Below are 11,449 nucleotides of genomic sequence, written 5' to 3'. Positions count from 1 at the left end.
CCCCTTAGACCTTGACATTCTTTTGTTTAAATTCCCATATTTTGTTGCCTCCGAGAGTGATGCCCAAAATTCACTATATAAGCCTCCTTCTCCGCTCCAAAGCCCCCACCTTGCTATCACAAGAACAGATCGGAGGCCTATTCTGCAGAGGCCCCTGACCACATAAGCTGCAAACAGTTCCCCCGCTCTTCTCGCTAGGCGGCAGCTGCAGTTGCCGGAACCCTACAAAAATTTGCTTTGCGGTGCAGCAATGCACTGTTCTGTCCGTGCGTCCATACTTAAGTCTAGTCAGATATACCATACTCCTATATATTCACACATCTTACAGCATTCCCAGAATTAAAATCAGACACAGTTTACCCAGCCACACGTTGGCCACAGCCCCAATCCCCTTGGCCCAGGCCCTAGTGCCATGATGGCTTCGGTACAACCGGGATTATAGAACAGTGATTTATTTTTTATTTATTTTTTGCTTTATTTAGTAAACCCTGTTAAGACAAACATCTGACCAATCAGGTTATAGCAAGGTGGAAGTCAGCTGATCACATGGAGGCGCTGTAAATTTTCTTCTGACATGACGCTGTGATATCTGCAGGAAGAAGTTCTGTGGGGAGACTGTAGGTCTTCAGATGCAACCTTTATTGTAGCATATACAGGACCATGCTTTATATATACAGGCTTTCAAGATCAATATTAAAATAGTTATGTACAGAATACATATTTTTACCAACAACACAAAAAAAACATCTTTTGCCTAGAAAAATAATTTTTCACATTCATTTAATTTTTATACCCAAGAGAGAAGTGATTATAATTGTTCTTTTTGGGAGCATTTTCTATACACGTAACAGAAGGCAAGTTACACACCCAATACAATTGCATCCAGGGTGTGGAGGGATTGTGTTAGTGTTATTATATCACTTTCTACACAATAAGCTGGGCCGTGTGACATAGTAGGTAATTCAGACCTGATCGCAGCAGCAAATTTGTTACCAGTTGGGCAAAACCATGGGGGTCATTCCGAGTTGGTCGCTCACTAGCTACTTTTTGCAGCGCTGCGATCAGATAGTCGCCGCCTATAGGGGAGTGTATTTTTGCTTTGCAAGTGTGCGAACGCTTGTGCAGCCGGGCGGTACAAAAAACTTTTGTGCAGTTTCTGAGTAGCCCAGGACTTACTCAGCCGCTGCGATCACTTAAGCCTGTCTGGGCCGGGAATTGACATCAGACACCCGCCCTGCAAACGCTTGGACACGTCTGCGTTTTCCAACCACTCCCAGAAAACGGCCAGTTGCCACCCACAAATGCCCTCTTCCTGCCAATCTCCTTGCGATCGGCTGTGCGAATGAATTCTTCGTTAAATCCATCGCTCAGCAAATATCCGCTTTGTACCCGTACGACGCGCCTGCGCATTGCGGTGCATACGCATGCGCAGTTTTGACCTGATTGCACCTCAGCGAAAAAACCTAGCGTGCGATCAGGTCGGAATGACCCCCCATGTGCACTGCAGTTGGGGCAGATGTAACATGTGCAGAGAGAGTTAGATTTGGGTGGGTTATATTGTTTCTGTGCAGGGTAAATACTGCCTGCTTTATTTTTACACTGCAATTTAGATTTCAGTATGAACACACCCCACCCAAAACTAACTCTCTCTGCACATGTTACATCAGCCCCCCCCCCCCCCCCCCCCCCTGCAGTGCACATGGTTTTGCCCAACTGCTAACAAATTTGCTGCTACGATCAACTCTGAATTACCCCCATAGATCTGATGATTTAGGGTGTAATTCATGCGCAGATCTCGTTCATGGCAGATCTCGACTTCACTCGCAGTGCCCACTATACCGTTTGGCGGTGGCAAGCGAGTTTGAGGCCAGTGTCTGCGTCTTCCGACGCAGCACTCGGATCTGCGATGACGGCAGTGGGCACCTATTGGTCCACCTATTATAAGTTTAACACCCTACTTGTCTACTCTCCTGAAAATCGGGTGGCACTCCTGGCCCCCGGGAAAGTGGGCGAGTTTCCCGGAGCAGCCTACACCCTGCCACCCAGCCACCCACTTACTGAGTAAAGTGGGCAGACCGGGTAATCGATGACGTGATTTGCGCTGAATCGCATCATCATAGCCAAGCGCAGTGGGGGCTACGATGACGCAAACATTTATCCACGCCCCCTGCCAAAGTATCTTTCATCGTGTCACGCCCCTCCCCACCCCTTATGATAAGCCACGCCTCTAGCATCGCCCACTGCTGTGCTGACGTGGCTGCCTCTTCCCGGAGGTTCAGAAAACTTAATTTACTGGTTTGCACGCACCCTATTGCAACCTTTACTACACGCCATAGCTTATCTGTTCACCCTAGACAGCGCGGGTTCTCTACGCTGCCTTTGTATCATACTTGCCTACCTGACCCCTCTCCATGAGGGAGAAAATGCTCTGTTCCTGGACTTTCCTGGTAATGTATGATTGCCATCACCTGTAGTGAAACACCTTTCTTATCAATTAATTAGCTCACCACAGGTGATGGCAATCATACATTGCCAGGAAAGTCCAGGAACAGAACATATTCTCCCTCATTGAGAGGGTCAGGTAGGCAAGTATACTTTGTATCCATGGCCCTCATTCCGAATCGTTCGCTCGGTATTTTTCATCGCATCGCAGTGAAATTCCGCTTAGTGCGCATGCGCAATATTCGCACTGCGACTGCGCCAAGTATCTTTGCTATGAAGAAAGTATTTTTACTCACGGCTTTCTCATCGCTCCGGCGAACGTAATGTGATTGACAGGAAATGGGTGTTACTGGGCGGAAACACTGCGTTTTATGGGCGTGTGGCTGAAAACGCTACCGTTTCCGGAAAAAACGCAGGAGTGGCCGGAGAAACGGGGGAGTGGTTGGGCGAACGCTGGGTGTGTTTGTGACGTCAAACCAGGAACGACAAGCACTGAACTGATCGCACAGGCAGAGTAAGTCTGGAGCTACTCTAAAACTGCTAAGTAGTTTGTGCTCGCAATATTGCGAATACATCGGTCGCAATTTTAAGATGCTAAGATTCACTCACAGTAGGCGGCGGCTTAGCGTGTGTAACTCTGCTAAATTCGCCTTGCGACCGATCAACTCGGAATGAGGGCCCATGTACAGAGGTGACACAAGCACATAGGCCGGCCTGGCAATCTACAGTAACTGTGAAGAACACCGTAAGTACTGTAGGTCATGTATGTAGTATAAGATATAGATAGGCATAACTTAATTGATAAATAATACCAATAACAACGTGGTAATAACCCTGACCCTCCCGCCCACAGCCTAACCCTCATGTCGGCATTCTGACAGTGTCGGCACTTCACCTGTCGACTTTCTGACAGTGTCGGCCTGTTGCCTGTTGGCATTTGGACAATATCAACATCAGAACTGTTGTGGTGTCGACAGTGTCAATCATTTATACTAGAACCATATAGCATGGTAAAGTGTGCCACAAATTATCTCAGGCACATTTATATATCATAGCGTATCAATGAAATGAAATGTGTGTGCAGAATTTGTAAATGGAATTTTTGCTGCATAGGGCCAGATGTACTAAGCCTTATAAAGTGACAAAAGTGGAGGGTGATACAGTGCCAGCTAATCAGCTCCTAACTGCCATGTCACAGGCCCTGTTGGAAATATGGCAGTTAGGAGCTGATTGGCTGGTGCTTTATATCTCTCCACCTTATTGAAGCTTAGTTCAGACCGGCACTCATTGCATTAATTAATGCATTAAAGTGTCATTTTGTGCCTTTTGTTATTTTCTTATAATTAGTGTAATGGTGGCTTAAACCTTTCTTGGTTCTGATGTCATCACATATGTTCTGATGTCACATTTACAGTTTGTTTTATATCGTTCTCATTGTTACAAACAGTTTGAAGTGTAGAGCTATTGGCCCTCATTCCGAGTTGATCGCTCGTTAGCTACTTTTAGCAGCCGTGCAAACGCATTGTCGCCGCCCACGGGGCAGTGTATTTTTGCTATGCAGGAGTGCGAACGCCTGTGCAGCCGCGCGGCAGCAAACACATTTTGTGCAGAACAGGACCAGCCCTGTAGTTACTTATTCTGTGCGATGATTGCTGCGACGAAGGTCCCAAAAATGACGTCAGATACCCGCCCAGCAAATGCCCGGCCACGCCTGCGTTTTCCCAAACGCTCCCAGAAAACGGTCAGTTGACACCCAGAAACTCCCACGTCCTGTCAATCTCCTTGCGTCCGCCAGTGCGACTGGAAGCGTCGCTAGAACCTGTGCAAAACCACAAAGCTGTTTGTACTTGTACGACGCGCCTGTGCATTGCGTTGCATACGCAAATTAGCCCCGTTCTGCCATAATCGCTGCGCTGCGAAAATCCGTAGCGAGCGATCAACTCGGAATGACCCCCAATGTACTATAGAAGTAATAGATGTATTCTATAAAGTTATATAATTGTGGGTGACAATGGAGGAATATGCGTCCCTCAGTGACTGCTTAATTAGATGTACAATATGTGGTTAGACAGCAATCTATATTTAATTGTCTGAATAACATTTTGAAGAACTATCGGTTGCATAAATCATCTATAAATGTCACAATCTATAAACCAACTGTTGTAATACAATTGACAACACACACACACACACACACACACACACACACACATACACACACACACACACACACACACACACACACACACACACACACACACACTTAAAGCGTCTTGTTGTTGGCCTGTAGGCTTTGGCAAGGCCTCTGCCTAATGTACTAAAACTAACAGGAAAGAGAATGTACAATTATTCTAGGGTCCATCGAACATTTACTGTCTACACGAGTTCTAGATGTGGATACTGGGATTCCGATAACTAATGCTATAATCTAGAGGTTGCCGCTGCTGGGTGACCAGACAGATGCAAAATTACTCTGACACTCTTTATTAACCGCACAAGGGGTATTCTGTAGATGTGCAAATATCCAACGAGAATGTACAGATCACATATAAAGGGGAATTAAACATCTTTACTCCTGTTTCCTTATCCTGAAACTATAATCAAAAAGAGTGGAACGTGTGGAGTTTGCATGTTCTCTGTGTGGCGTTTACATGTTGATGCGTACAATGTGTGTGCTATATGAATCACAGGTAATTAGTAGTAATAATAATAATGATAATAATAATATTCAAGTGATCAAATTAACATGTAGCGTCAGTCTTGCTATGATTTGGAATCTTTTTGCAGCAATGGTTTGAGGTGTTGCTTTGGAGACTGTATATTGGCCCTCATTCCGAGTTGATCGGTCGCAAGGCGAATTTAGCAGAGTTACACACGCTAAGCCGCCGCCTACTGGGAGTGAATCTTAGCTTCTTAAAATTGCGACCGATGTATTCGCAATATTGCGATTACTAACTACTTAGCAGTTTTAGAGTAGCTCCAGACTTACTCTGCCTGTGCGATCATTTCAGTGCTTGTCGTTCCTGGTTGACGTCACAAACACACCCAGCGTTCGCCCAGGCACTCCCACCGTTTCCCCGGCCACTCCTGCGTTTTTTCCGGAAACGGTAGCGTTTTCAGCCACACGCCCCTGAAACGCCGTGTTTCCGCCCAGTAACACCCATTTCCTGTCAATCACATTACGATCGCCGGAGCGAAGAAAAAGCCGTGAGTAAAAATACTTTCTTCATAGTAAAGTTACTTGGCGCAGTCGCAGTGCGAACATTGCGCATGCGTACTAAGCGGATTTTCACTGCGATGCGATGAAAAATACCGAGCGAACAACTCGGAATGAGGGCCATTGTTAGGCTACGATGAAAAGATACTTTAGTTCGCTTTTACTACAATGTGGTCAGACTTTCACACGTTTGCAAAATTCTCGCGTGGAAACTGGGGCTGTGGCGGAAGCAGGACAATGGGCGACACAATCTATATTTTATTGGGAAATAAAGCTGCCTTGCATTGTGACGTGTCTTAGCCATCCCTAATCTCGCCTGACCTGTCTCTGTCCGGTGTCCGACATGACATGTAGAGAGAATTAAATGCCACCCACACTGCACTGGTCACACCTCCTCCGCTTCGCACAAAGGCCCTTTAACATTTTCAGCACCAGACCCATGTGGCCCTTAATCTGAGAGATGTGAATTTTAAATTTAATATGGGCCTGATCTATTTTCTTTATCTACTCTGACATTGACACACAAGGAGGAGTGAATGTAGGGTGTGATTCCGAGTTGTTCGCTCGCTAGCTGCTTTTAGCAGCATTGCACACGCTAAGCCGCCACCTACTGGGAGTGTATCTTAGCTTAGCAGAAGTGCGAACGAAAGATTAGCAGAATTGCGAATAGAAATTTCTTAGCAGTTTCTGAGTAGCTCCAGACCTACTCACAAATAGCGATCAGTTCAGTTAGTTTCGTTCCTGGTTTGATGTCACACACACGCCCAGCGTTCGCCCAGACACTCCCCCGTTTCTCCAGACACTCCCGCATTTTTCCCTGAAACGCTTGCGTTTTTCCGCACACTCCCAGAAAACGGACAGTTTCCGCCCAGAAACACCCACTTCCTGTCAATCACACTCCGATCAGCAGAACGATGAAAAAACTTAGTTACGCCGTGAGTAAAATACCAAACTTTTGCGCTAATTTACTTGGCGCAGGCGCGCTGCATACATTGCGCATGTGCAGTTTGCGACTAATCGCTCCGTAGCTAAAAAAAAATAACGAGCAAACAACTCGGAATGACCCCCGTAGAACGGACCTCAATCTGTATTAAACCACCAATACAAGAGTAAAATAATTATATCTATCGTCAAATTAAAGAATATTAATAGCAATCTAGTGTCCCTGACCGGTTGGGTGAGTTGTTGGTAGAGACTGAGGAATGTTACCGTCTTACACCAGAATGTAGTGCCGAGATGTTACATATGCTGGTACCCTGTAGACACAGTGCCGGGGGTATGTGTTAGAGGGTAAGGGGGGTTTCACATGTGGACTTATAGTTGCAGGTAGAATCGTGTTGGTCTCCAGACGTGGAGGGGTCAGTTGTGGTGTTGTTTTAACTGGTCTCAGGAATGTAGGGGCAATTACTTCTGGGTTGCAGGGTCCTCCGCCTCCCAAGCTGACCTCCTCCCGGGGTGCTGCCGCTTCTCTTCCAGCCTCCCCCTGTTCACATTGTCTAGGAGCTCCAGCAGAAGACTTCCCTTGCTGCAGTTGAAAGGGTCTTGCCCTTCACATGGGGGCACATAGTCAAAGTTCTCTGTCTCTAGATACCTCTTACCAGGGTGCTGGCGTTTCTCTATGTCTTGAAGGTCTTCCATCTCGCTGTCTTCATCATCATCATCCCACCCTCTCTTTCCTGGATGCTGACGCTTGGTGTAGCCCGGATTCCTCTTGCCTGGGTGTTGCCTTTTGGAGACCTCAGTCAGGAAACCCAAGGGAGGGTTAGAGTTATCCATAAGCTGATCCCCTAGGGGAGATCTTCTTCCTGGGTGCTGCCTCTTTGGCAGCTCCAGGTACGAATCGCCATCTTCTCTTTTGCCTGGGTGTTGTCTCTTCTCCACATCCTCAAAGAATCTTTTACCTGGGTGCTGCCTCTTGGAGATCCATTCCGTCATGGGGGAGTCTGTGTCTACAAAAAAACAAGTTGACACCAGATCAATCTACATAGCTGGACTCCAGAATTGTGTAAATGAAATATTGTGCTAAAGTCTCTTTCTATGTCTATTGTATCACTTCTGTCCTCTGTATGTACCAGTGACGTGCGGTGGGGTGAGGTAGGTGAGGCAGAGCCTTTCCTGTCATACTTTCGTTTAAACCAGAGTATTGACTGAATAAAATATATGAAAAATACTGATAATTTGTTTGAAATATCTTCTTTGCATTATTCTAATAATTTTTATAGTCTATGGCAGGTGAGACAGTGCCTATCCTGCTTATCTTTTCCGCACATCTATGATCAAAACTCACCAAATTTCCAGGAGTTTATACTGCTGTACCTGTGTATAATGTCCAGATGTACCCTTTGATTTATATAATGCATGGAAATCTGGCTCTGGGGTTAGCCAGTGCCTCCTGAGCCAGTTAGCTCACCGCACATCCCTGGTATGTAGGTAATAGTTTATGGGGGGGGGGGGGGGTCCCATTATTTTTTTATTGTGGCATACAAGAAGTTATAGGATATTTAACGTTTTGGTACCCAAGGTCAGGAGTGATGTGATGGGGAGGGGGTCCCAGTGCAAAATACCAGTCCTTTATGTGGTCCAGGCTGCCGAGGACCCCCGCCCCCAGTTTAACATGATCACACCCCCTTTGGCAGGTGATGCAACATGTAAAGAGGGCCCTGATATCCCCGATGGGTTTAGCCATACACCCCCTGCTTGGTCACTCCTCCTAGTACCTTGTGGGCCAAGGGCGCTTTAAGAGAGGAGGAGGCCCATGCTGCCTCCTCCGTATGGGCCCCCTCCTCTCTGCAGGAGCACTGTAGAGTCTGAGCACTAGAGGGCTCTGACTCTACTGTGCATGCGCGGATCTCCGGGAAAATGGCGCTGTTGCGGACCGTGCGGGGGCGGGCCGCAGCGGCTGCAGGCCGGGGAGCGATGAGTAGCTCCCGGCCAGCACGCTAAAGCTGCGCTGGTCGGGAGCTACTCCTAAAGTGCAAAAGCATCGCCGCTGTGCGATGCTTCTGCACTTCTGCGGGTGGGGGGTGGCACTGACATCCGGTTCCGGACAGGCTGAAGTGATCGCAGCGGCTGAGTAAGTCCTGGGCTACTCAGAGACTGCACAAAATCTGTTTGTACAGCTCGGCTACACATACGTTCACACACTTGCACAGCAAAAATACACTCCTCTATGGGCGGCGACTATGCGAACGTAGGACTGCAAAAAAACCCTAGCGAGCGATCAGGTCTGAATTAGCCCTAATGTCTGCCCCCCACTGTGTGTAGACGGTGGCCACACTCTAACAATTGAGTATAAACTAGTGTGTTGCTGCTTCCACGCACCTCTGCCACTCTGTTCCTCTTCAATTCTGTGGAGAATGCTGCGTATCAGGGCCCCCTGCGCTCTTTTCAGCACGTTGGCCAGGTCCGCGGGGTCATCCGGTAGGGTCACCTCTTCTTCAGGCAGAGGCTGGTCCTCTGCCCCCACCATGTACGACAAAGCTGATCCTATTACTAACAGCCACCAGGCGGTCAGCATCGCAACTGCAACGCAGAAGAGAACATAATTAGTGGCACTCTCCTCTCCTATGAATGAATCCATAATGCCGTACAGTCGGGCGTTGCAGATAACCACATCGCCCTGCAAATAATCATCGCCACAAAGCAGTCTGTAATCCACGGACGCCGCTATAATATGATCTCACTACTTGTTTCTTTAAAGAAAATAGCAGGATTTGCATTTAATTATTACATATCAACACAATTATATACAAGCCTTAAACCTGTCTCCAGAATGCGGCACACTCTGTAATTTTAGCTGTAATGAAATCTCCCCAAAATCCCAAATTACTATGCCTGTAAAATCAGGTTTCACACATTGTGGTTAAGCATTAACCTTGGTGACAAAGAGGGAAGTGCAATTGTCAGAGGTGCTGGGCTTCCAGCATAAAATATTGCCTTCCATTTTCTCCAATATAAAAATGGGTATCCGGACTCCAGGTTGACAGCACAAAGGTCGACACACCTTAGGTCGACGCCAATTTGTCGACACGCCTTAGGTCGACATGGACAAAAGGTCGACAGGAACAAGGTCGACATGGAAAAAGGTCGACATGGGTTTTTCACGATTTTTTTTTCTTTTTTTGAACCTTTTCATACTTAACGATCCACGTGGACTACGATTGGAACGGTAAAGTGTGCCGAGCGAAGCGGTAGCGGAGCGAAGGCACCATGCCCGAAGCATGGCGAGCGAAGCTCACCATGCGAGGGGACGCGGTGCACTAATTGGGGTTCCTGGTCACTCTACGAAGACAACGACACCAAAAAAACATAAAAAAACTCATGTCGACCTTTTTCCATGTCGACCTTGTTCCTGTCGACCTTTTGTCCATGTTGACCTTTTGTCCACGTCGACCTAAGGTGTGTCGACCAATTGGCGTCGACATAAGGTGTGTCGACCCTGAGTCCCAGACCCATAAAAATGACTGTTGCAGTCTGATTGGTTGCTGCAAACTACAAAACCTTTCTTTCTCTGCACCAGCTTTGAGGAATGATTTTAAAACTATTCAGCAAATACATGAAATTGAAGAATTCCCTTTATATTACAGTACATGTCGGAATGCTTCTGTATCATTGCACATACAGTAACGTTCTCCAACAGAAAATAGATTGGGTATTGAGCAGTGGTATTACGATGCATAGGCAAACGCGGGAGGGGGGGGGGGGGGGGGGGAGTTGCCCGGAAACTCCCCTCATCTTGACAAATGGCTCAGATTTTGACAACAATGGCAATGGTATATAATACGATTACTAGAGCTGCCGCCACATCATGCAGTTTAAGGGACAGAGCAAAGCTGATGCACATGTCCAGTGTTAGCAGTTTTTTCTACCCAGTTTACTGTGTGTGTGGATCTGAGTGCTCAATCAGTGAACCAGACCAGAGAGTAGCTAGCAGGAAGAAGAGACAGAAGCCTTACCATGAGGTGGGAGAATGTGTGCTTAGAAAGTGTAGTACTGGTTCTATTATGTTTGTGTATTTATTTATTATAGTATGTTTAACCTTTGCTGACCACTTATTTAGATTATTTAAATATGTTTGCTACAGCTTATACTATAGGCAGTGGTTCCCAAACGCGGTCCTCGAGGCACCCCAACAGTCCATGATTTAGGTATATCCATGGCTCAACACAGATGGTTAAATCAAATTGACTGAGGTGCTAATTAAGTCCTCTGTGGCCAAGCATGGATACATTTAAAACCAGGACCGTTGGGGTGCCTTGAGGACCGCGTTTGGGATACTCTGCTATAGACCATCTATAGTGTTAAATATTACTACTGTATTCCATACAGTATACAGTGTATAAAAATACCAATGTTTACATAAATGTCCAGGGTTATTACTAGGTTCTTCTGCCACTCTCCCAGACTTCTGCAGAGTAGGAGATTGTGAACTACATTTGGAAACCCCCCTGTAGAAATCCCGCGTTTACCACTGAGTTGTATTGTACTACAGCATTTGGTCAGGAGAGAGTTCAACAAGGAAAGCGACTAATATGCTAATCAGCACATAGTGGGGGTCATTCCGAGTTGTTCGCTCGGTAAATTTCTTCGCATCGCAGCGATTTTCAGCTTAGTGCGCATGCGCAATGTCCGCACTGCGACTGCGCCAAGTAAATTTGCTATGCAGTTAGGAATTTTACTCACGGTTTTTTCTTCGTTCTGGTGATCGTAATGTGATTGACAGGAAGTGGGTGTTTCTGGGCGGAAACTGGACGTTTTATGGATGTGTGTTGAAAAACGCTACCGTTTCTG

General features: G+C 46.7%; 1 protein-coding gene across 1 annotated transcript in view; it reads right to left on the bottom strand.

Annotated features, from left to right (window-relative positions):
• Window positions 1-4,618: 4,618 nt before the first annotated feature.
• The window catches only part of TRH (thyrotropin releasing hormone), a 38,935-nt gene continuing 32,104 nt past the window's right edge, over window positions 4,619-11,449 (bottom strand). The window contains exons 2-3 of the mRNA XM_063941232.1: window positions 8,981-9,181; window positions 4,619-7,608 (exon numbers count right to left, since the gene is read on the bottom strand). Of these exons, the coding sequence (XP_063797302.1) occupies window positions 7,064-7,608; window positions 8,981-9,176 (741 nt within the window). The 5' untranslated portion in view covers window positions 9,177-9,181 and the 3' untranslated portion in view covers window positions 4,619-7,063. The remainder of the gene's footprint in view (window positions 7,609-8,980; window positions 9,182-11,449) is intronic.

Source organism: Pseudophryne corroboree, chromosome 9, assembly GCF_028390025.1.
Source record: "Pseudophryne corroboree isolate aPseCor3 chromosome 9, aPseCor3.hap2, whole genome shotgun sequence".
In the NCBI taxonomy this organism is placed as follows: domain Eukaryota; kingdom Metazoa; phylum Chordata; class Amphibia; order Anura; family Myobatrachidae; genus Pseudophryne; species Pseudophryne corroboree.
Note: the sequence above shows the minus strand (reverse complement) of the source record. Positions and strands in the feature narration are given on the sequence as shown.